At 40.3% G+C, this 25,243-nt stretch overlaps 3 protein-coding genes across 3 annotated transcripts; 1 reads left to right on the top strand and 2 right to left on the bottom strand.

Moving 5' to 3' along the window:
- Positions 1 to 1,712: 1,712 nt before the first annotated feature.
- pck2 (phosphoenolpyruvate carboxykinase 2 (mitochondrial)) lies at positions 1,713 to 11,185 on the bottom strand. Its single transcript, XM_062441874.1, has 11 exons — positions 10,925 to 11,185; positions 7,129 to 7,341; positions 6,829 to 7,013; positions 6,274 to 6,344; positions 5,709 to 5,844; positions 5,421 to 5,608; positions 4,583 to 4,745; positions 4,283 to 4,498; positions 3,627 to 3,764; positions 3,227 to 3,322; positions 1,713 to 3,036 (listed from the first exon to the last, which is right to left on the bottom strand). Exons 1-11 carry the CDS (start codon positions 10,954 to 10,956, stop codon positions 2,567 to 2,569), a joined length of 1,908 nt encoding a protein of 635 aa, XP_062297858.1. The 5' UTR covers positions 10,957 to 11,185; the 3' UTR covers positions 1,713 to 2,566.
- A 4,301-nt stretch (positions 11,186 to 15,486) lies between these two features.
- Positions 15,487 to 21,284, top strand: psme1 (proteasome activator subunit 1). The gene is made up of 12 exons (XM_062441368.1): positions 15,487 to 15,567; positions 15,696 to 15,741; positions 15,992 to 16,024; positions 16,138 to 16,200; positions 17,663 to 17,764; positions 18,745 to 18,802; positions 19,109 to 19,206; positions 19,487 to 19,555; positions 19,707 to 19,774; positions 20,116 to 20,170; positions 20,354 to 20,440; positions 21,020 to 21,284. The coding sequence occupies exons 2-12, from the start codon at positions 15,703 to 15,705 to the stop codon at positions 21,098 to 21,100; spliced, it is 753 nt and encodes a 250-aa protein (XP_062297352.1). The 5' UTR covers positions 15,487 to 15,567; positions 15,696 to 15,702; the 3' UTR covers positions 21,101 to 21,284.
- Positions 21,285 to 21,418: 134 nt separating this feature from the next.
- Positions 21,419 to 23,808, bottom strand: LOC134002626 (fat storage-inducing transmembrane protein 1). The gene is made up of 2 exons (XM_062441971.1): positions 23,519 to 23,808; positions 21,419 to 22,213 (listed from the first exon to the last, which is right to left on the bottom strand). The coding sequence occupies exons 1-2, from the start codon at positions 23,806 to 23,808 to the stop codon at positions 21,541 to 21,543; spliced, it is 963 nt and encodes a 320-aa protein (XP_062297955.1). The 3' UTR covers positions 21,419 to 21,540.
- Between the last annotated feature and the right edge of the window lie 1,435 nt (positions 23,809 to 25,243).

The raw sequence follows: 25,243 nt of genomic DNA, 5'->3' as shown, positions 1-25,243 counted from the left end.
TATTTTTAGGATACACATTATTTTATTCTTAAATGCATCCTTTAGTTTAGGCTACATGAAGTGAGAAAATAACATTCATTTACAATAAGAGGCACGCAGAGGCTCAAAAGGAAAAATTCAGTCACAAGTTGTGCAACAACCAACTAAAAATAAATGAGTTGGAAGCAGATCTCCGAAACTAAAAGAGGGAATTCACAAAGGAAAGCAAAAAACTCAATGACACAATATCAAATCTAAATTCAGAAATCGCCTCCCTTAAGTTTCATGTACAAAAGAATCCCAGGCAGCACTCTTTGGAGGAGTGGGACATTATTTCAGTGAGAAGGGAGACAGAAAAAGTGACTGCCAGGCTGAAACAAGAAATGTTGCAATCAATGCATCAGCTGCAAGATGAGTGGTGGGAAAAAGTAAAGCAGCTGGAATAGCTCTATGACAAAGAGATTAAAATCCTGTCTCTCAGAAGAGGGAAGAACAACCTCTCCCAGAGGCTGAAAGACGGCTCCATCTTGGCAACTGAAACTGAACAAACAGAAAAAGCAACATAATGAAAAAGAGGAAAAAGAAACATAAAGACAAAAAAAGGAGAAGCAGGAAAAGAAACTTAACCAAAAAGAGGAAAAGAAAGGAAATGAACAGAAAGAAAACGAGGAAAAGATATAGAGACGGTTTATCCTAACCTCCAACTCTCATCCCTACCCCACCCTCTCTCCTATCCCCCCTCTGCCTTTCCTGCTTTCTTCTCCCTCCTCTATCTTTCCCACAGCTCTTCAGCCAGGTAAACACATTTCCAGTTAAGGTTTAATATAGCAGATTGTGGCAGATATCCATTTAATATGACCAACTCAGACTGTTGAAGCCTTATATATGCTTCAGATCAACTTTTAAATATATTTCTGCACAAAATGGCTGTGTGGACACACTATGGATTTTGGCCATCACTTACACTGACAGCACATTTGAAGGAGATCTTTTAATAGCCAGTATGAACATGAGATGATTGCAGCAAGGAAAACTTCTTTCATTGTTCATATGGTCACCTGACCGCTGCTTTAAGACAGACTTGAAAAATTGTGTTAACACTATGTTCTGCTGCACCCAAGAGGCCAAAAATATGAATGCAGATTTAAATTGATTCTTGTATTAATTACTGTGAATTAAAATAACATTGAACCAGCTATTCAGTACAAGTTTAGTTACCTCACTGCAATTATTAAAAAATTAGGGAAATAATTGTCTGATGGAAATGACACTACCCTTTGAACAGAACGGGCATTTCTCTCATCTGAACCAATGAACTGGAAGCAAATGCACTTTATTCCCACATGCCACAACCTCTGGAGTTCATGTCATTGCGTCTGTGCACACAAAACAACCAGGGACGCACCTTGATCCATCTCACCTTCATTTTTATACGGTATGTTTGGTCTTTTTTAAAAGTTTTTTCAGTGTAAACCAGATTGTCCTCTGAGCCCGAGTTGAAGTCTCCTTGGAGCTGAAGGACCACTGTATGTCACCTAGCTAAGGTGAAAATCAAGGTCTTTAAATAGGGATCTAGCCTTAAAGAATGTAATGAATGTAGCAGTTCTGCACACATATTAACAGTGCATTACAAGATAATATGAATGATAAATGTTCATCTGTTATGTCCCATTTTCTTGTACATTACCTTTTTCATATTCATTTGTATTTAATAACAGCAAAAATGAACAAAATTGCATTTTAAGATATTTATTCATTGCACGTTAATAAAAACCTTTGCATACAACTTCTAAAAATACCTAGTAATCTCAGTCGCATTTATTGGTCCAACATTTCACATATTGTGTGTAAACATCATCTGAAATCATACAGTCTAATCACAAACATTACAAAAGTGGCTAAATGAATTAAGCATAGTGATCCTGGGCCACAATGGAAACCTGCTACAATGTATTGAGTAGGTAATGGATCTTTGATGGTTGTTTTTTAGTTATAAAGCTCAATTTAAAAAATAAAGGACAATAGTGAATTAAAAGAGCTGGTGCTAAAACTGACTTAAAACCTCTTAATGAATACAAATTTTAAAACTTGTCAGATTTTTGCCATAAAAAAAAAAGATCTTTGGGTTTCAGCCTGTAAACATTAGCAGCCTGGACACTGTATTGTTAAATGTCTCGAAGGCACTGCTAGGCCATATTGATTGTGCACCATGGTGGTTGAGTGACATTAGCGTCTCTACATGACACGTTTGATAAACCAACAACCCAGCACTAGTCCTTCAGTGTTGCAGTGTTAGCGTGAAGTAGTGACACAAAGGTAGATGTTGTATTGTAGATTATTAGTTTCCCCTCTCATACCACCTGTGACATTACATTATGAACCGATTTCTCTTCATAAAAGAGAAAGGAAGGAGTCACTGGCTGAGTTTTCATGCACAGAGAAAGTTTGATAGTGGGGATTTATCAGCAAACCCTCTCTGAACTAAATTCTCCTTGTATGTAAACCCAGCCACTGGCTGTGATTGCACCCTAATGATCGTTATCCTGTCATCAGTGACTTTCTCTCTGTTTCTGAGGTCAGTAAGGTTTTAATTGTGCACCCTGTCCTCCAGCGCCTTCAGCTCGGCCTCCACCTGAGCGGGCAGGTCGGCTCCAACTTGCTGGGTGAAGTATGCTCTCAACTCCTTGGTCTCATTCTGCCAGAAAGACTTGGGCACGTCAAACAGAGCACCCATGTCTACGTTGCTACCGAGACCTTTAGTATCAATGGCGCCATTTTCTGGCAGCCAGCCGACAATGCTCTTCTTAGCACCCTCGTCCTCTCTCTCTCGGCTGCAGCGCTTGAAGATCCACTCCAGCACACGGGCGTTTTCGCCAAAGCCGGGCCAGAGGAAGGCGCCGGACGCAGGGTTCTTTCTGAACCAGTTGACGTGGAAGATCTTGGGAAGATGAGTGGGGGCCTTTCGGTTCTGCATGCTCAGCCAGTGAGCAAGGTAGTCGCCAAAGTTGTACCCGAAGAATGGCCGCATGGCAAACGGGTCGTGCATAATACTCTTGCCTGGAAAGAAATATTAAACACTTTGTAATTTTGGTGATGAGTCTAAGAATGACAAGTAAAGAAATTGCATTTTTAGAATGATAAATCCACACAAAAATAATTACAGCCATTGAAAATCAAGTGTGTGTGTGTGTGTGTGTGTGTGTGTGTGTGTGTGTGTGTGTGTGTGTGTGTGTGTGTGTGACTGTACCTTTATGCTCAGCAGCTGCCGTGGCCTCAGATCTCATTGCGGCTCCAACAAACACTCCATGTTGCCAGTTGAATGACTCGTAGACCAGAGGAACTCCTGACAATGTCAACATTATATCATGTTTATTGCACAACTACATCACTCAAGACTTTGATGTAATGACACAAATTTGTAAGATATGAAAGACAACATCAGTATTGTGCAGCATTATGAAGAGGCTATAATGTGTCTTGCATACCATACCACATCCCCCCACCCCCAGTTTCCTGTCTGTATTTAAACCCTCATTATCAACTAAAAGCAAAATACCCAAAACAACAAAAAAATGTGTGTAAATGTCAAATAATGTGTGTGTCTATTTGGAGAAATGTGTGTATAATTAGGTGAGAACAGCACCAACCTTCTGGCCTCCTGCCACCGAAGATAATGGCATCGATGGGAACACCTTCGTCGCTCTCCCACAGGGGGTCGATGATGGGACACTGAGCCGCTGGCGCACAGAAGCGGGAATTGGGATGGGCACATGGAGTTGAGCTGCCTGTTTACAAAGAGGAAATGACAATTTGGTCCAAACATCAACATATATTATTTTAAAGCAAAGTCATTTGGCCAATAAGACTCCTACAGAACAGACACCATATGGACATTTAAATGTTATTCACATATTGTATGTGGTGATCTTTGGGTCACTCTTTTTTTTCAAAGTCTCAAGAAATTTTTTTAGTGCCTTGAAATGACTTTTGTTGTGATTTGACACTATATAAATAAAGACTAATTGACAGATTGATTGACTGAAAATGGCATTACTGAAGCTCACCACTAGATGGCACTGTATACACTGACTCTAATAATTAGACCTGTTGGGATGAGATGTCTATGTTGGCAAAGAAACAAACATGAGTCATGCTAAAATGTCATCATTAAAAACTGCTGAATGCTCATAAATGTTAATTAGTGACTTCAAGGTGAAATCAAATCATCATCTGCGTCTCTGGACCACAAGGACATTTAATATTAGTGTATTTTTAAGGCCTGTACAGTCCAAGCTGACGTTACCTTGCTTCCAGGTTTTGCCGTGCCAGTCTGTAAGTGTGGTACCAGCAGCAGGGGGGTCAAGACCCTCCCACCACACGCCTCCATCACTGGTCTCGCCAACATTGGTGAACACAGTGTTTCTGGCAATGGTGGCCATGGCGTAGGGGTTGGTCTTGTCCGAAGTACCTGGAGCCACACCGAAGAAACCGTTCTCTGGGTTGATGGCTCTCAGTTTACCTGTGGAGACAGATGTGTCAAATAAATGAGATCAGATTCACTATATTGCATATGGAGCAGCAGAGTGAGTCTCCTCCCTCTCACCTTGGCTGTCAAACTTCATCCATGCAATGTCATCTCCCACGCACTCCACCTTCCAGCCTGGCAGAGATGGTTTCATCATGGCCAAGTTGGTTTTACCACAGGCACTGGGGAACGCTGCAGCAACATAACGCTTCACTCCTTGAGGGTTGGTGATACCCAAAATCTGAAGAGAGGAGAGGGCGGTGAATGAAGATTTTGAAAACACACCATCTTGCGTCTATATGCAATCTTAAGAGAGGAGATGTTTTGCATCCGATTTGAAGCTAATTTACATCTGGAATCCCTGAACAGGATGATAGAAACAATACAAACAGACAATACAGCAATACAAAATTCAGAACCCAATATAAGCCTTACTCAAATTCAGGTCATATGCATATAAGCCCTAAACAAGCTATAGGTACTACTGGAACCATACAGTACTGATTTACCATTGCAAACAAGCCAAAGTCTATAACCTAAATAAAAATCACATCCCAGGATGAAATATTGTGTCACAAATTACATAAAAACAATTATTATTATAAAATATATTTGCATTTCTCATCTGATTATAGTTAAAAATGTTGATATTTGTATGGTTTTAACAAAGATAACTGATAAACCAATGATGACGATGATGACGATGGTTATGATGATGATGGTATGTGGGAATTTGTCAGGCGTCAGGAGGAGGCTTGAGGCAACTGTTACACTGTTACACACTGCCAGCTAAGTTGGTTTATTTGTTGTGTGTATCATTTTCCCAGAACTGACCCTCCAGTTAGTTCTCAAGTTCACCATACCAGAATTATTTTCTAACAGGCCACAATCACAATGTATCAGCCTGCATTCTCACCAGCATGTGCTCTGCCAGCCAGCCTTCATCCTTGGCAATGCGGGAGGCGATGCGGAGGGCGAAGCACTTCTTCCCCAAGAGAGAGTTTCCTCCGTAGCCGCTGCCAAAGGACATGATCTTCCGGGAGTCGGGCAGGTGAGATATCAGCACCTTTTCTGGGTTACACGGCCATGAGTTGACCAGAGGGGCTGCAGAGGGAAAAGAGGAAGGGAAGAGAATGTGTAAAGCTTACTAAAATAATGACACAAAGCAGTAATTGAATGTGTTTGACGCTGTTGGGATTTGTACCTTTGAGGGGTAGAGGCCGTCCCAAAGAGTGTTGACAGCGCACAAACTCCTCGCCTTCATACAGTTTGTTCAGGACCGGGGTGCCCATTCGTGTCATGATGCCCATGCTGGCCACCACGTATGGCGAGTCGGTCACCTTAAAAGGAAAACATCATTTTTATCACCCTTTTCTCTGAACTAAGCCTTCCAGTGAGTAATAACCATAACATTTATTTTAATTTATTAAAGTATATCATAAATCACAGTGATTCATAGTGATAAAAGAAGCACTGTTATATAATGCACTGACTTATCACTTTATAAAACAATGATAAAAGACAAGATCTCTTTTTTCCAGCAATAGTGAGAAAACTATTATTCTTTCTTATTAAGTCTTTCTTCACCAGCCTTTAAGACCTTTTATATCGCCACACTACTGGGATGTGTTCATGTGCACTACACAATGAATATCTGATTAAGTCCGGCATCATTAAAAGGCTCATTTAAGCCTAATGCTACTCTAAATCATATCCTAAGAGAGACCCTGTTTTTCAGAGTGTAAAGTTTTGAGGAGCAGAGTCAGTACCTGGACACCATATTTGGACAGAGAAGAGCCCACTGGACCCATACTGAAGGGAATCACATACATGGTCCGACCTACAGAGAGGAGGAGAGGCAAAAATGACAGACTGTCAGGCACCAAATTCTTAATATAACCACATTTAAGAACTAAAGAATAAAAAGAAGGCTAAATATGTGTTGGGATCTTTTTTGTAGAGTTGGATGACATTTGTGGTGATTCAACTCATCTGCAATATGTTTTCATTTTGATTTGAAGTCACAAAAAAACAGTTTTTAAATGTGAGTTTAAATTGCAATACATTCCTATTACACCCGTTTTTTGTTCTGTTCTGAGTCTAAAAAGTGACCATAGTTTCCACGTGATTCCATGACTTTTGACCCCTTCCTCAGACGCATTTTCTTCATGGTATATTCAGAATATTTAACAGTAGACATACTGTATGTACACTACATGAAATGATTACCACTTGAATGTATGATGATGTCAAAATCATGTGAAAAAGATCAAACATGTTCTCTCATGCAACAATGTACAGACATTTAATTTCGACCAACATACCTGTCATGCAGCCGGGGAAGCGCTCCTCTCTGGCTTTCTGCCAGTCCGACTCACTCATCCAGCTGCCCAACTGGCTCTTCATGCCTCCGGCAGGGATGGGAATGGTGTCCCTCTGGTTCTTGGTCACAATCACTGTCTTGCTCTCCACCCGAGCCACATCCTTTGGGTCTGTACGTGCCAGCCAGCTGCCAAACAGAGCAAGACATATATAACAATATATATACACTAATGTATACACCTAAATATCTGCTGTAGTTTGTGTATGCATTGCACTCAAGTATGCAAATGCAAAGCTCGTACCAGTTATCATATTTGGGAAGCCTCTTGACCATCCCTTCCTTCTCCAGGCCTGCCAGGATGTTGGCCGTTTCCTCTGGCGTCCCCGTAACCACATGCACACTGCTGGGCTTGCACTCTTCCACTGCTCCCTTGACAAACTCTGCCACTGCCGGAGGCAGCGAAGGGATGGAGGCCAGGGACCGAACCCCAACACTTGCCCCAACGCCACCCCGCCTGAAAGAGAAGAGGGCATTAAATAATCTGTTACTTTTTTGACCCTTAACAGCTGACCAGAGGGAGGCTGTTACTAGCTGAGGATCAGTGAGGCAATTTAAATTTACAGTGCCCTGTGGCTGGGTTGGGTGTAACCCTACACAAATAGAACTGACTGAAACATCTACAATACAGACAACCCTTATCAACTAATCAAGTCTTCTTTCCATTGTGTGGAGTTCATTGTGCAAAGATATTTTCCAGCCAGACCTGCCACACAGTTTTTTTCCCAAATAAGATACACACAAAAAATGTATTTGATAGCCTGACAGTCCTGTGCTGTATCACCTAATGCTACATTCATTCATTCATTCTGTCCATCTGAAAAAATATTTTATCCAAGTAATTTATGTTTTCTTTAACCCTGATTCTAATTAATGCCTGTCATTTGTACCATTTCATATTCACTGATGCTTAATAACCATTCATACCCATTCAATTTTTCACACCAGTGGATACTAATGGAGTTTTAAAGGCCACAAAAGAGCACTTGGCAACACCATCACTTTTAACAAAAGGCCTCAAATTGGAGTTGTGGGCTTTTCATGTGACAGTAGTGACAATGTGATGCCTCTGCTGCCCCGGGGTGGTTAGTGCAACCTGAGAGCCTTAAAACGGACTTCTCCACAGAGAGAGAGGCATGCAGGGGGCCGGCCTATTGTTTGTTAGCAGCATGATATTCACAAACGCAAGCCACTGAGAGGGCTGCAGCTACATAAGCTTTTAAAACACAGGACTGTGTGTATGTGTGAGTGTGTTCCTGTTGGTTGCTAACAGTGGTTGGACAATGGACAGTGGACAATGTGTGAATGCGCTTTGTTTTATGACCCCTGATGAACTCTGCAGAGAGATGACAGATTTATATCATGTGTCCCTCAAATTCAATGTATGGATAAATGTGTTGTTTCAACCATAAATTGACCCACATTCCACCTCCAGTCTAAAATCAGTTCAACTGGGAATACAAATCACACTCTTCCACTTTGGCTGTTCAAAGACAGCGACGCGGTTGTCCTATTAAGTGCTGGCACGCGGCTCCCAATTAGCCGCATTGCGTGTGTCATTATTCCTACATCACGCAGTGTACAAAGTACGGCAGGCACACTGAGATGCTCAGTGAGAAAAGCAGATAACATGTAACTTGACAGTGAAAATCTGACGCCAGCCTGAGGGATCAAACTCCCTCTCTACAGGTGATCAGTACTGTGCCAGTTGTGTAACCCCTGATGTGGGAGCAATTAATCATGAACACAAGTCTGGTTTGTGCTGGAAATGCAGACTCAACATACAGTGAGAGAAATAATGTAAGCTCAAAGTGTCCTTTTATTGTCCTTCTGTGATATTGACAGCAGTTTGGATTTCACATACACTTTTGGTGGTGTCTGTAGCTCAGGAGGAAGAGCACGTCATTCATTAATCGTAACGCTGGTGGTGATTTCAACCCACACTCCTTCTGTCCGTTTTTCAGACCATTAAGCAAGACGCTGAACCCCAAAGGTGTGTGCTTATCTGAGAGAGAAAAAAGCACAAAATGCAAAGTGCAACTGTAGCTAATGGGCATTATCAGTCATGCCAGTTTTTCTCTCTCCAATTGAAGACTTGAACTCTGAGATTTCATGTTCACATTTTTTCCGCATTGTGCATCAATACCTGCCATCATAATTATTCAATTGGGAAATTTCAGTTGTGAGATAGTTTGTTTTTTTTCTCTGCACCTGCTCTGAGAAATGAGCAGTTTTTAGAGAATTTAAACTTCGACTGCGATCTGAACTGATAAACGGACGATCAGCTGAAGGGGAACTAAATGAACAGTGTTACTGTCTAACAGAACCCCAGATTGACTTTTAACCTCAGAAGACCAAAGAATAAAAACACTTTTTTTCAGTCTTATCTGTGATATTAGAAGAACTATGCTCCTTAAATCACCTCCATAGTGCTTTAGGCTCTTTCCCCCACACACTAAATCAATTACATATGCTCCCAATCATCCACTGTCATGCCACTAATTACTGTAACCATTCAGGTGGTGCTGAATATTATCTCCAGTGTGATTAGGACCATCAGCAGATGAACTGGATTGACTTTTAAAATGATTTGATTGTTTGAGGGCTGGATGTGATCAGCATCTCTATTTTTCCTTCTTTGCATTAAAAAAGGCTATAAATCCTGCTGATGAACTTTGCTCCCAATGCCCCCCTCCCACTCATTCATTGCCCTCATTCCTTTTGTCTCCCCATTCCTCACCCCATCCCCCATACCTGATGAGCACAAGCATGCCTCCATTTGACCAGCATTGATTGAAACATCACTCATCTGTAAAACTTTTTACATGCGATTATCTCAGCAGTACATCTTTTTTTTCTCTTTTGATGGGTGTCCCTTCCCCTGGTTGGAGTATTTTTCTTGCAAACACACCTCCAAATCAGCTAGCCAATCCTCACCCATCACAGGCAGAAACGCCTACACTCCCACTTTGCTTGCTCTGCCTGATCCTGGTCTACAGTCTCTTCAAGGGGCAGAGTCTACAAAAGAAGCCCAGGCCAGCCAGAGTATCACTTAGAACATGCACACGTGCTACATACATTAGCCTCACACACGTACGGTACAGTGAGTACACTGGAAGGGGGGTGGTACACGGAACATGCTCCAGGACGTTCAGGCAAATAGAGGAGCCATGACTCCAGACATTACCAATCTCTCAAGCAGAAACACAAACAAAATGCTCAGGAACATGAGCTTACTGTTGCTAAACGCACATGCCTTGGCCATGGTGTCACTCACATGCATGCCTTAATAAGAACATTAGAATTTAAAAAAAAACACACACACACAGACACATTGCCACTGTGCTCACATTTACTCCAGTTTCCCTGTGTGATGTGGTATCACCACAAAGCCTGGAAAGGGAAAAGGTTAGAAAGCAAGACTGATGATTGCCTTTAAATCACTTTCACGCAATCTATGAAGTCACCTTCACATTTTACTAAAGTATCATCTGATCTGAGAAGAGTTTCTCTTGAGATCAAGTTTGACAAGTTTCTGGCAGCAGTAAGCATAGCAGCAGGCTGGCAATGATTTCACAATCAGATTTCTGTTCTATACTATATAAAAATACTGAATGAATACTGGCATTGACATGATTGATGCTTTATCTCTGGACCAGCTGATTAAAGAACATACATATTGTGTATTCTTATTCAATCTGGAGACAAATTGATGCAATCTTGTGTTAAATCTCATTGTGCATGTAAAACATGTTCAGAAAAGTGGGGGAAATGTTACAGAAATGTGTCCTCAACGTATTTTAGACATTCACACACTTTTATTTTAAATATTTTTTTAAAAAACAAGCTGCATGGATGGCCTTTAGTGTGCAAACTGAAGCAGTCAAAAAATATATAGGATTGACACATGCAAGCTGTATCAGTCTATAGTCTGAAATCATCAGCACAATGAAATGTACCGTCGGTGTTGCGTTCAAGGAGCAAAAATCACCATTTAATCGGAAAATACACACACACACACACAAATCACACTGACTCACCTTCGTATAACTCCCAGCAAAAGGCACGACATGTTCGGTGCAAAAAGTAAAAGAAGCTAATAAAAAACAAAAGTGTTAAAAAAGGCACATAGAAAGTTATCTGGAGCGGTGAAGAGAGGAGCTAGAGCTGTCCACGGCTCATATCTGTGCTCTGAGGGGACCTTGCACTTTGCTCATTCACACACATGCAGCTTGATGTAAGTGTGTGATGTCCTGCTGCACGAACACAGTGTCCCTGAGTCAAACCGGCTTCATGAAGTTAGTTTAACACAGCTCAGCAACACACAGGAGGAGGAGAAGAAAGAGGAGGAGGAAGAGGAGGAGGAGGAGGAGGAGAGGAGGAGGCTGCTGCTGCTGCTGTTGTTTCAAAGTTTAAATATCCTATAATCTCCGCAGGTTGTGTCCATATTGTTGTGTTTTCTCTCCTCCTGACCACGCATAGACCGGCCGGCTCTGCTCCTCTCGGCTGATGCAAGTTTCCACAGTTTATGCACCGCCGAGCACTTCTGTACAAATAGAGAAAGAAAAAAAAAAATCCATTCAGGCACAACCCGGAAATACGATCAGTTGCACGGAAATACATCCACCCTGCCCCTACCACTCCTATCACCAAAAAATAAATAAAACAAAACAAATAGAACAAGCTAGGGGGGTTTCAGGCATGACAGTAAGTCTGTCAACAGATGATTTCATTATCTGTTTGCCTGCACTCCTTCTACACACCTTGTCCTTGCTGAATTTCAGTCATGCAACAAGTTGGTGGGTGTTATAATGTTAGTTCTTGCAATCTGCTCTCTGTATTACCAGGCTAAGGGTTTCATGTAGATTATAGCATCCTAAAATGTAGTATATTTATATAATTTAAATGTAGCTGATAGCAAAAGAATAAAAAGCTGATATGAACTGTTTTTTCTGTTATATATTTGTAGTATATGTAACAACTGATTGTCAAAATAGAGTCAGTGAGAAGTTGCAATCCTTTTTTTACTTGAATTTTTATGTGGTAAAATACAAGTTGCTTTTCTATCAGTTTAGAGCTGCAGCTGACGATTACTTCCATTACCTATCCGTCTGCTCTGTACTTTCTCTATTTATTGATTAACAATTTCACTTTGTGAAAAAAGGCTTCACACAGATAAACCCTGATTCTAAGCTGACATCCAGAACCTTAAAAGTATACATGTTCCTGTCACTGAAGACATATAAAAGCAGCAAATCCTCACAATCAGCACAATGGCATTTTTGTTTGAGAAATGACTTGAATGCTTAATCAACTATCAAAGTCGTTGCTGATTGATAAACTATTCCAGAAGAAGACACAAACTGGCTCACGTTAAATCAAAAAGCTTAAAATCTTCACCTCCAGAAGCAATTCAAGTCTTTGCAACATTTGACATCATGTTACATCATTTTCTGTGCTCAAATTTCAAGCCATTTACCCTTGTTGCCAAAATATGCTGTGAAGTTTCCCACTGAGGGGCTCTGTAATTCTTGCTGTAATTATCTCTTTTGATGAACCAGTTGTGTGACTGAAATAGTTTTGACTTTCAGACATGATCCAGCAGGAGATGTATTACTTATTCTGACTTTGTAGGCCAATCGAGTGTGTCTGTTATTTAAATGCTGAGTTTCCTGTTAATGTTTCTTTCTCTGGGAATTGGGGGAGGGGTTGCTCACACACACACACACACAAGCTATGTGAGAGAGGGGAAGTAAAAGGGTGGGGACAGTGGACAGTAGAATATACTCTAGATAGGAGATAAAGACAGTATGTCTGGTCAATCTTCAACCTTCCTGTCTCATGTACTCTGATAGGGTGTGCAGAGTCAGCAGCCAACCAAAGATACTCCCAAAGCATATGGACAACAAACACACAAGCACACACATTCGCTATGAATAAATGCATACATGCAAACTACCCGTGACTGCAACCCGTGGTTATGAAAGAGAGCATTCAGAAATGCAGCTGCTGGCAAAAAACAAAAAACAAACCTAAAAGACACCATTAAAAGCTGTGACATCATTAATCGATTAACTGAAGACTGTTTGACTTGCTGTTATTTGATTTTTAGTGTACCGAGGTGTGACTTTTGGCTTTTAGAAGTTCTTACTGTCTGTTAAAGGTCACAGCCATATGTATCTATTTGATGTCAAGTCTCATCCTGTGTTTAAAAGGCAAACAACCACCATTAAACAGTCTAAACAATATAAATGACACAAGTTAAATAGAAATAGACCTGCAGGAATAAGTAGAAAACAATCATATAAATGGGAGTTCATACACACTGAACATTAGTATAACTTAAATCTATACAGTCAAAGTCTAGTTGCCTTAATTCAGAATCATTATCTCTGTCAATGATCTACTAATTAATCAAGCGGCTGGTTCATGCTGAATAAGTGCTGTGCAACAAAGTGAGTTAAGAGTTTTAGATATTTAGAAGCACAACCCAAAATGCTTTCTCATGATAGATTAATATGACTCCTCAAGTTTGCGTCACATTTGGTTCCAAGAGCCATCAGATTATTGCAGTGACTAATTTGGAAATCGATATAAATCAGGCTTTTTTGCTATCCTGTTACTAGATCATAGACTGAACTGCGGTTTGAGGTGTGTTTAAAAGTATTTTCATCAGCTGCTGGTTATTCTGCTGAGGGTGAAATGACAAAATCAATGCCTGACACTAATAAGATTGCAGGCTTAAATATGTCCTTCTAGGATTACCTTTAAAATAGTTTCTTTACACAATATATCATATTATTTAAAGGTGTTTAAAATGTTCTTCAGCTATTTTCAAATGGCATAGTAGCCTTTTTAGCTTTTCTCAGTCAGAATGATGTGCAATGTAGGCTGCAACTTTCTAATAACCCAGACAGCAGTTTACTGTAACTACTTAGGTCTTAACAATGAATATTAATTAAGTTTGCTGTGAAATGGCTGCAAAGAAACTTAACTTCACTTTTCATTACGAGCTGCTTTTGTATAAAGCAATTTACAATAGATCTTGATGAGGTTAAAGAGTCCAGGTATAAACATTTGTCACAGTCAGATCTTAAAGTGATTAAAGAGACACCTAATTGCTCTTAAACTTTTTATAACCTATCACTCTATACTGTTTGTTCAGTCACTCTGCATCCAGTTAATATGGTCAGTGTGTAACTGTGGAGTGTGTGTGCATGTGTATGTGTGTGTGTGACCTTTATCCCCAGTATTTCTCAACAGCCACCCTGAAATGAATAACACACTGCAGATTTTAATCACTCACTCAATCAAACTGTAGAATCAATAACTAATGTTGTTTGCACGGCAAACAAGTGCACCCTTTGCCCTTTGGATCCAACCTTGAATAATACCGTGCCTCTGATGAGTGACCTGTTATTGTCTTTCACTGCATTATACTACATAAACTCTACATTTTGCGAGTTATCGCCCATTTTAACCACTGTCATCCAAGTGATTAGATCTGTTTGGACTCTGTTTATCACTTGATGTGATTAATCAGCCAATATACAAGATGAGTTAACTTGATACAGTGTGAATCTGCTATGACACAGAGTAGCCTACACTGGTATGTTAGCATGCAGCACTGCAGGTGACCATGATTCTGTTTACAATGGGAGGCTCTGACGTCCTATCTGTCCACTTGGGATCCTGTATTTGTTTTAAGCTTTGACTGCACTGGATCGACCTAGGTTTGTCCACGCAGCTCCTAATGAAAGAGTCCATGAGACACTACATGAAAGCACATGTTGTCCTCAGGTTTTTGGAGCTTTCCTGCTGCTCGTAGCAGGAGCCTGCCATTTGTCTTTTTCAATCAAATCATTATTGCAATTTAAATAAGTAAACTGAGAAAGGCTCTACTGAAATTATCACAGAAGCATCTTGAATGCTTTTTACTATGAAGAATCTTCATTAAAACTGGTTCATACACCTGTTCATGTGAGCATGTGATTTAGAAAAAAAAAATAAACTGACACAAGTGTTGTTTATAATAACCTTTTTCCTGTAGTTTGTCATAGAACACTAAGAACAGCTGCACCATCTAGTGGACAAATTCACATATTACAGGAGCGGCTGCAATATATGATCATTTATGGGGAAGGCGTCATTTACAAAATGTGAATTATATCTAGTGGAATGACACATTTGATAACTTGATCAGGGTTTATGGGTTATTTTGATGTAAACAGATGTTACTGTAGGTCGTGTATATCAAGTGATGCTGCACACCTGTTGATTATTAATCAGTAGCTCAATGTAGAATCATTTCACGATCAATCAAAGTACTGAAAATAAAGTATGATTCACGACAATATTTATTTACAATACATTGTCCCCAATTCTCATGAAGCCCTACACCTAGGCTAAGTAGCACAATTTTATAAAAATTATTTGCTATTGCTATTTGACACTTTTTTTTTCTTTTTGACCCACTTTATTCTCACATAAAAAGATATTCAGAAACAGCATGTCATGACAGTGAGGATGTCTTCCATGTTTCCCGTCAGTGCTCTTGTTATGAGAAATGCTTAACTATTCTTAAAAACTACAGTTCCCACAATGCAACAACGTTGCTTGATATCAAACTGGAAAGTACGGAACAATGCTTTACTTTCATTTTCACTTTTTATGCTGAGTAACTGTGAGTATTTTCGCTGCGTGTTGCGCGGCATTGAATTACACATTTATCATTGTTTATTGTTGTTTTTTACTGTTCTGCTAACGCTGAAAAGCTTTTTTAAACTCAGTCTAATAACTTCTCATCCTCAGAGTCGAAATGGCTGCTGTAGATATTCGCCTCGCGTCGAAGAAACAGGTGAGCACGACATGTCTGCTGCTATGATTTATAACTGCGTTTTCCACCAACATTTGAACTGTATTTCGTCTCATGCACCGTGTTGAGTTATCAGTTAGACTAACAGGTGAGCCAGAATCCACGTAAGTGCTTGTCTTGACAAGTAGGGGTCACATGAGGTGAGCAGGTATAATTAGCTGCTACATGGCCTGTTGAGTGTGATGTGGAGTACATGAAAGCGTCATTTAATCATGTTATCTTTTCCTTCCAGGTGGATGACTTCAACCAGAAGCTCACCAAAGAGGTCATTTATCTCTTAAATTTAAGTTTATTACATTGATTAAAACTGAGGGTGCACTCAGATGGTAATAATACTTCTTCTGCTTTTTTTTCTTTTTTTCCTTAAAACAACAACAGGCAGAACAGCTGGTCTTAAAATTTTTCCCTCAGAAGATTGAAGAGCTGCAGATGCTGCTGAAGGTATCAAACTGTGTCTGTATTAGTCAAACTGTGGTCATTCGGGGTCATCTCATGGTCCATTACTACTAATCTGTCCTTTCTTATGGGATTTCATTGGATGAGATTTTATATAATTATACTCTGTAATCTTAAAGATATACTATGCAGGATTTCCCTAAATCACAATATATGGACTCATACAAAAGTAATCCTTCTTAATCATCACTTATGGCCTACTAGAAGTGTGTAGCGGTGTATCTGCAGAGACCCTGCCCTCTGTGTTTGGGACACTGTTGGGTGATCTGAGCACAGTGGGTGTATTGACCACAGGATGTGAGGTCAGATTTCCTAGTGTAGCAATCATGTTACATCCATGGATTATTTTTTTGGGCATTTTTTTTTGCCTTTATTTAGTGCTGAAAAGGCCAACAGAAAACAAGAGGAGAGAGACACATGGGTAAATCATGCAACAAAGGTCCCTTGCTGGATTAGAACCAGGGATGTTATGCTACAATGTGGCATGTGCAGTAACTACTCAGCTACCAGGGCACTCAATCCATGAATGTATTAAGTGACCTGTATACAGCATTGGAGCTGGGGCCCCGTTCATTCCTATGAAAGTTGCCCCAGCGGCACACAGAGCATTCTCATTAGAAACGTCTGCTAGTCGAGACTGCTAATTTAGGTTTGGTCCTTCAACTAACTTGCATGAGGATAAAATGATTTAATTGATCAAATACTCATAGTGAAATGAGTCATTTCACAGGGTCTGTGACATTAAAAAAAATGTTCCCACTTTTACAGGCAATCTTTTTTCTATGATTTAATGTGGGGGTCCCCTTGTCAAACCCGGAAGTGGTAATTCCACAGTTTGGCCATGATGTGAAATTGGCTTCACCACTGTTTCTGGGTGCTTGGTTACATCACTGTATCTCTCCTCTGCTCTCTGTCTCTGTGTCATTGATGTATAAAGAGCAACAGATCTCTGTGTCTACTTGACCGAGGGCGGGGCTGAGCTACACACACACACACACACACACAGCAGAGAGGCCAGAGCAGAAGACAAAGCTCTGCATTCACACAAAATCCAGCATTACAGAACCTTCCTACAGGGTTGTGCAGAGGCATGGGCGTGTTTATTTGTGCTTTCGAACATAACCACCGTGAGACAATCATAAAATAAAGTTTTATGTATCTGATTCACAGTTTTGTTTTCACCAGTGCTGTTCGCTGTCTTCATTCACTCTCTAGCTCGCTCAGCCACCGCTGCTCTAAGTCTCACTCACTCATTGAGTCGAGGAGGAGGGTCCAACTTTGAAAGCTGATTGTTTACAAACAGAAACCAACAAATCCTGCATAATATTCCTTTAAGTACATCTTTCTCTGTGGGATATCTTGACTTGTTAAAGTATCTGCAAATCCTTGAAAAGCTCAGTCAGAAAAAGCAGGTTATTGATTATTTTTGCTCCGCTTTGCTGTTCAGACATCATTCAACTGCGATGACCTGGCCTCTTTGAAGGCTCCGCTGGATATCCCGATACCAGACCCAGCTAAAGAGGAGGCCAAACGCAAGAGGAAGGAGGAGGTAGGAGACACATTACTGTCTGAAAATCTGATGTAAGCTTGTCAGTTTGAAGGAGTCAAAATAAATGGAAGCAGTGTAGAGTATAGATTTTGTGGCGAGACTGCACTCTTACTACCTGTTAAGAGTTTTATATGTTGAGGTAATTGCCAAATTAAGAAAACACCCCAGAGGGTTAAAGAGGTTGATGGAAAGTAAATACCAGTGCCAGATTATATAAATGTAACAGGTTTTATAATAGCAAGTCTTTCATTTTCCAAACCTTTGAATTTATTCAGGAGTGCTGCATAAAGCCTCTCCACTGGGGTCCTCAGCCAAGGGTTTATATTTAGCGTTTCATATTATATCAAGGCATAACACTGAAACTGAGTCCCTAGTTACCATGGTAACCAATAATTCTGCAATTTCCAAGGGGTGTTTTACAAATTGGCAGTGAGTAGGCCTTTTATATCAAGTGATTTTAAAACAAAACACCTGAAGCTGCTATGAATCATGTGTTTATTTTTTATTTAAATATAAAATATGAAATAATACACTTTTACTAGACTTCCATTCAAAGGAGACCTGTGTAAGGAGTAGATGACAAGCAGAAGCCGAAAAGTCACTCAAAATAAGATTTTTTTAAAAACCCTTTTAACCCTCAATTTTGGCAGTTTCTGAGACATTGCATGAATGGATTTAGAGGAGGAAAGAGTGTAACTTTGCCGGTGTCATGGCTTTTATGAGAGGAAAAATGAATTTCAAGTATATTTGGGATCATGCAGTAACTCTCGGGAACCAACTTGACGCTGTTGGACTGCAATAAAGAGCCAAGTGCAAGGAGCAGGGACTGCTGGGACCAGGTTACATTTCTTTAATATCAAAGAGAATCCAACACTTGACATCTTCATTTAGCACAGAAGAAAGCACATGGGTGAGCTGTCTGAAAGATTAATAGGCAGTGAAAACTCTTTGACCTGCTCCCTTCTGTTCTTGTGTTGCAGAAGGAGGCAAAGGAGGGGAAGAAAGACAAGGACAGCGATAAAGAGGACGAAGACTCAGGTAAGACAAAGACAGAGATGATGATGAGAAGTGATAAAGCAACCTGCTGATTGAACGCAAAGGAAATTGGATTATTCATATGAATGATGATACTATGCAGTGCCAGTGGAGTTCTGTGTGATTGGCACCAAAAAATATTTTCACATCATTCTCCACAGTGAAACTCAAACATCCAGCTTCTGAGCAGACTTACGCTTTCACCTTTTTATAAAATGTGTATGAGAAGGAAATCCTCCAGCCAAGGTGAAGCCCAAATGAACCATAATTCTCTTAAGTGACTCATGTTTGGTATGTTTTGCCCTCCAGGGCCTCCCTGTGGTCCCATCTGCTGCAACGAACGAGTGGAGAGCCTCCTGCAGCAGGTCAAGCCTCAGATCCAGACACTGAAGGAGAAGCTCAACACGGTCAGTCTTATTGTCTCTTTAGTATGTTAACCTTTTGACCTAAATTTCCATCGAAAGGAGGAATAATCACTTGTTTATGCATGATTTTATGTAACAGAGCCCACACAGTAATACAAAAGCTCAGCTTATTTAAGCAGTTATGTAAATAGTCATAAAAAAATCATTTTCACTCTTTTTTTGAATGTGTATCATTGTTAGCAAACCTGACATTTTAATATTAGGAATAACTGTGAAGACAAGTATAAGAAGATATTGATAAACTTATAATACTTTCTTGCAGGTGTCTATGTGGGTGCAACTCCAAATCCCTAGAATTGAGGATGGCAACAACTTTGGAGTGGCTGTGCAGGTCAGTAACTGGTGACAATTTGATGAAGCAGTAGAGTGATATCTTCTGTTTGTTGGCTTGAAAGGACATTCGGACATTTGCCCCATGTTTGTCTTTGACCTGAATTTCAGCCAATTTAAAGTGTTTTTATATCTTTGTTTCTGTCCAACAGGAGAAAGTGTTTGAGCTGCTGACCAACACACGCACCAAGATCGAGGGATTCCAAACTCAGATTTCTAAGTAAGAGACCACACCAGTGCAGTTTATTTACCAAAGATTTATTTATTTTATTCGAATGATACAGAAAAGATGCGGTCAAGGCAGCTAGATCCATCATCATCACCACTGATGTAGCAGTCCATATTTACCTAAACAGAGGTTTAATCAGCTATATTGATTATAAGTAAGCATCTACTATTCATAGCTCTCCCACAGTGGTATCATAGATGTCACAACTGAATCAGACAGTTTGACATTTTGTGGGACAGTCAGGGTTACTTTAAAGATGGTTGGCTAGTAATATATCCTGCTGAGGACTGTTACAAATGAATGACAACTCACTTTTCTTTCTTCTTTGTTAGATATTACAATGAGAGAGGTGATGCTGTGGCCAAAGCCTCCAAACAATCCCATGTGGTCAGTATCTTGAAGTCTCTTGATCAGAGTACTACACTGTAATACATGTGTGAAGTTAATTGGGTGTCATCTTCAGACTGTATGCTCTGTTTGTTTATGACAGTGTTCTCCTGCACAAACAGTGTACATATTTTATGTTTTTGTATATGAACCCTGTGCTCGTGCTGTGTGTCCGTCTTACAGGGAGACTACAGACAGCTGGTTCACGAGCTGGACCAGTATCAGTACAATGAGCTCCGCCTTGTGGTGCTGGACATCCGCAACACATATGTAAGACACCTGCTCCCTGTTGGTCACTTTGTAAAAACCTTCCATTTTTAAATGCATAAAAATCCTAACTGATTATGACTGCATACATGTCATGCGAATATTGATCCAACCTCATTTATGTGTGCAAGATGTATCAAGCCACCATCTGCTGTAATCACATGTTGTATTAGTAATAAACGGACTTGTATATAAAATATTCCAGCCGTGTCACAGTAGCAGGCTCAGTGGCTAAATGGACTCATTCCTTCCTAATAGGAGGGTAATTAGACTAATTGCTGTTCTTGTGTTAAATTGATTGGCGCTCTAGCCCCTGTCCATTAGTCACTGTTTCTCTCTGTCCTCTTGCTATTGTTCCAGTGTGTTTGATGCTGTTGATGAATTAGGCGGTACAGGTGATGATGAAAGGAGCTGTTTGACACGATTATGGCTCTGGATCTTTGCATCTCCCTTGTCTTTTTTTATTATTGCCTCTAACCTCTCTGTCTCTCTCACCTTCACTCTCTCTTTCTGATATCTTGCATTTTCCCCGCAACATCTTCTTATGTCTTTCATTCACTGTTTCTCTTCCTCTGTCTGCAGGCTGTGCTGTTTGACATCATTAACAAGAACTACGACAAGATTAAGAGGCCAAGAGGAGACGGCAAAGCTCTCATCTACTGAAGCTGGCTCCAGCACACTCACAGGCTAGTCTCCTGCAGACAGGATTTCAAACAAGATACAACTAGTGCTGTATGACATTATCGTTATATAACAAAACACTCGCTCTGCCAAAACTGTCTTCATTTTCTTATTTCGCATGCATTTTGGTTCAGATTACAAATTAAAGCAATATGATTCCTATAACTCTCTCTGCTTACTTTGTCTGGATGGAAATTTTTTAATGTTGTTGACCTACAAATGAAACCAAACTGCATGTTTATACGAGTTCTGTTACTAATTTAGCGGTGACTTATACTGAGCGTGTTTGCAGATAACGTATACTACACCTACATTCTCTTCACAATCTTAATGAGAACACTTTTTCACTTTCCAAAACATCCTCAGCTTTGAACTACAAAATGTCATCCCCAAAACATGATTTTTTTTTTCAGTGTTTCATACTATTGTGCTTGTCCGTCACCATATGTGGTGGTGAGAAGTCCCTCTCCTGGCAAACCAGGACAGCCCCAGCTAGGTTTGAGTCTATACCATCCCTGATAGAGTCCTCTCCATCCCAGGTAGCCTAGAGCTCCTCCCAGCTGCTGGGCGGGAAATGTGGGGAAATGGGTGAGCAAACACAGCAGTAGTGAAATCCACACAGCGAGCAGAACCACACAGAGGAGGAAGACGAACCTCAACGGGCCACCTGGGGACCTCTGCTGGGGCTTTGCTCGGGCCAGGCAAGGGCCAAATACAGACAATTCCTCGACAAGCAGGAGGCAACACAGGCAGAGGATGAGGACGTCCTGGGATACTTCATAACCTCTCCACAGCATGTGGGCTCTGAGGCAGGAGGCTTTGGTCTGGTCTTCATGCAGGAGCAGTAATGTTTGTCCTGAGGAGGCAGAGCTCTGTGTGTCCTCAGCAGACGCCATGGGTTCATAACAAGTCCCCGATGCATCCTCCAGCAGAGTCAGGAGGCGCTTACAGACCCACCAGAGCAGCCCCACAAGCCCTATCCGAGAGAGGTGGCGCAGGCAGAGAGACAGGGAGTGACGGGCTGAGAGGGAAAGGAGGAGGATGAAGGAAGCTGTGAAGATGCAGGTCCAACCCCACGTGGACTTAAGGAACTTCCTGTAAGAGAATCAGTATAACATGAACAGTCACAGAAACTGTCAATATCACAACACAAAAATGCTACATAGATTCACAGTTATATGATATGTATATGTTCCTCTTATTTGCAGCCAGAATTCAACATTTCTATTACATAGCTGATTGTTATAGTTGAGGTTAAATACAAGTTCAATGAGTATGTGATATGCAAAATAGACTCAAACGTGCTGCCAAAGGATGAATGATACCCGGCTAATGGCTTCACTTAATGAGTTTTAAAGATCATAAAGCACTGAGCAACCTCACAAAAATCTGAGCACGTAGTCTTATGAGCATCCAGCTCACATATAAACCTGTATTAACTTACTCCTATGTGTTCAAATGTGCACTTGGACAGATACCAACAGTAATATGCAGTAATACATTTGAGGGATGAAAAACGGGCAGGAGGGAGTATTCATAAAACAAGTTTTTAATGCTTTGTAGATGAGTAATAAGGTGTTACAGTGCATGAATAAAAACATCCAGACATGGCTGCCAACTTGGCAACTTGATGTACTGTTAACACCTATATATATAAATATATAACTATATATATGCATGTGTGTGTGTGTGTGTGTGTATGATATATAATATATAAGTATATTTAGTTTAGTTTAGAAAGATCAGATGTTTCCATACTAACAGCATCATATACATTACAGTTAATTATGTATTATGTTGTTTCAGCTTTTCATTGAAGTTTCATATATGTATTTTTCTTGTGCATCATTTTAGCAAATTTCCCGCAAACTTTACAGCAGCATATTTGGCATTTTTAAAAAACTTTTGACACCTCCACTAGAACTTAAAATAGACTTCAGTGTGTTAAAACAAAGTTGGCTGCACAGCATGAGTTAGTAATGAATGTCTCACCAGCAGGTGGCTGCATGTTAGAGAGCCCTTCCCTTGATTCTGAGCTTACAGTCTGTAAAGCAGTAATAAAATATTTACTACACTTACATTTTACCCATAATTTATTGATTTAGAAACTCTTTATGAGCAGGCTATGTCTGAACTTTAGGAGGAGATATCCTCAACTGGTGAGGAACATGTGACTCATTCATGAACTGCCAGAAAATCTTGCAAAACTAATTTTGGCATTTAAGTGTAATTTGAAAACTTGATTTTACGTTTTAATTGGTCCTAAATGTGTCAGGTGGGTTTCATGACATTTGGCAGCCACTTTGTTAATTATCCAGTAAATGTAACTAACATGAGATTTCCATTTGTAAAGCAGAAACAGTAACATGTAAAACATGTTTTTCCCAGCAGAGCTCTCACCTGTACAGGTAGTGGTTGCTGTTTGCGAAGATGCTGTACTTAGACGCCCAGAAACTCAGCACAGGCCCAAACAGAACCACAGCAGACAGCATCAGATGGAAATGTCGCCTGACAGGGTTGCTTCCTAAAATTCTGGCCATTAGGTTTGTCACAAACACCAGAGCACCGTTCAGAAGTCTGAAGAGGAATCTTCCCGGCAGTATCAGCTCTGTAGCTATCTTGTGTAACTTCTCCAAGTTGATGTCTGTTGTTGTCCAACCATTTGATGAGTTTTCACTCTTTAGATCCATGTTTTTTTCCCTCTTGGTAATAATTGGTGTTCAGTCACAGCTTCAGTTCTGACAAGTTATCCCCCTGCTTTCTTCTTTGTGTCCGATTACAGCCCTGAGGTGAAGTCTGTCTCACTTTCTTTTGTCTTTGAAAGTTACACCAGCAGCTCTACTCTGGGAGCCTTTCTACTTTATCACTGCCAGGCGTTCAGGAGAGCACATGCTTTATAAAAATACAACCCCTCTGTCCCCTTTACCCTCAAAAGCCCTCCCCCTCCAATCACACACTCACAGTGTAGACATGGTAATGGCTGCTACTGTAACTCAAACCCATTCTTCTTCAAACAATGATCCAATACTAGATCATATAAGAAGGCTGCAGATGATCCAAAACTAAATCTGTGGCTTGAAAAACAACTCAAAATGATGCATGATAAAATAATTAATTTGCAATCAGACTTGCTGGTGTGCAACATTATCAACATATACTTGCATTTAGCAGCAAGCAAATCATCTACCTCTGCAAAAAAAAGGAAAAAAATCCCTCTGACACTTAATGGATGACTGGTTCCTTCTTTGGTTCTCCTTTAGACTCGCTGTTCTTAGAATCAGCTGCTGGAGCCAAAACTAATTTAAGTTATAAACTGTTGCCAGCCTGCATTTGGCGCCATGAACAGCTGCGTTTTCTCACAGCACTTTCAGTCTTTTTATTTCCAGGCTCTGCCCTCCTCTCAGGCCGGAGCCTCTTAAACCTCTTCAACCCCCAGAGCCAAGTCTAGTGCATTTTAATCTTTCCATCGGATTCATACTTAAGCCAGGACATCCAGCTCATCTACTAATATACAGTACATTCTCAAATACAGACTAACACAAGTATATACTAATATTCTAACTGTAATAATAGGAGTAGCTTTATCATCATCTGTCCTGTCTTTTGTATTGTCCTTTCTTTCTGTTAAATGTCCCAGTGGATTCATAATTTAAAATTAAAACAGGACAAGCATTAATGATTACTTTACTCTTTGGATCTAGCAAAGTTTTCCAGAAGTGTGGCCTTCTTTTCCTCTAAATAAATGATGTAGGCTATTTCTTTCATTGAAGCTGCAGCTGGGATAAGATTACGATGAGATCTGTTTTTATGAGAATCACCTTTGTAAGCAAGGAATGGTAAGTGTAAATTAAACCAGACATGCTAAGGAATTGTGGTTTAATTTTAGAGCTCTTGCTGCAACTGCTGCCATTACAATGGCCTTCAAGTGACTTTGGCTCCTGTAGCAACCAATTAGAGGTCGTCTTTGTGTGTGCTACTGATTTTTCATGCAGGACCTTTACTTGTAATGGTCTTTTCACATTGCTGTTTGAGTACTTTTACTTAAATAAAAGATCTGAGTAGTTCTTCCACCACTGGCTACTGGTAAATGCATGTCTGGAAGTTGTATTAAGCTGACTGCAAAAT

This window comes from Scomber scombrus, chromosome 20 (assembly GCF_963691925.1).
Source record: "Scomber scombrus chromosome 20, fScoSco1.1, whole genome shotgun sequence".
NCBI lineage: Eukaryota > Metazoa > Chordata > Actinopteri > Scombriformes > Scombridae > Scomber > Scomber scombrus.
Note: the sequence above shows the minus strand (reverse complement) of the source record. Positions and strands in the feature narration are given on the sequence as shown.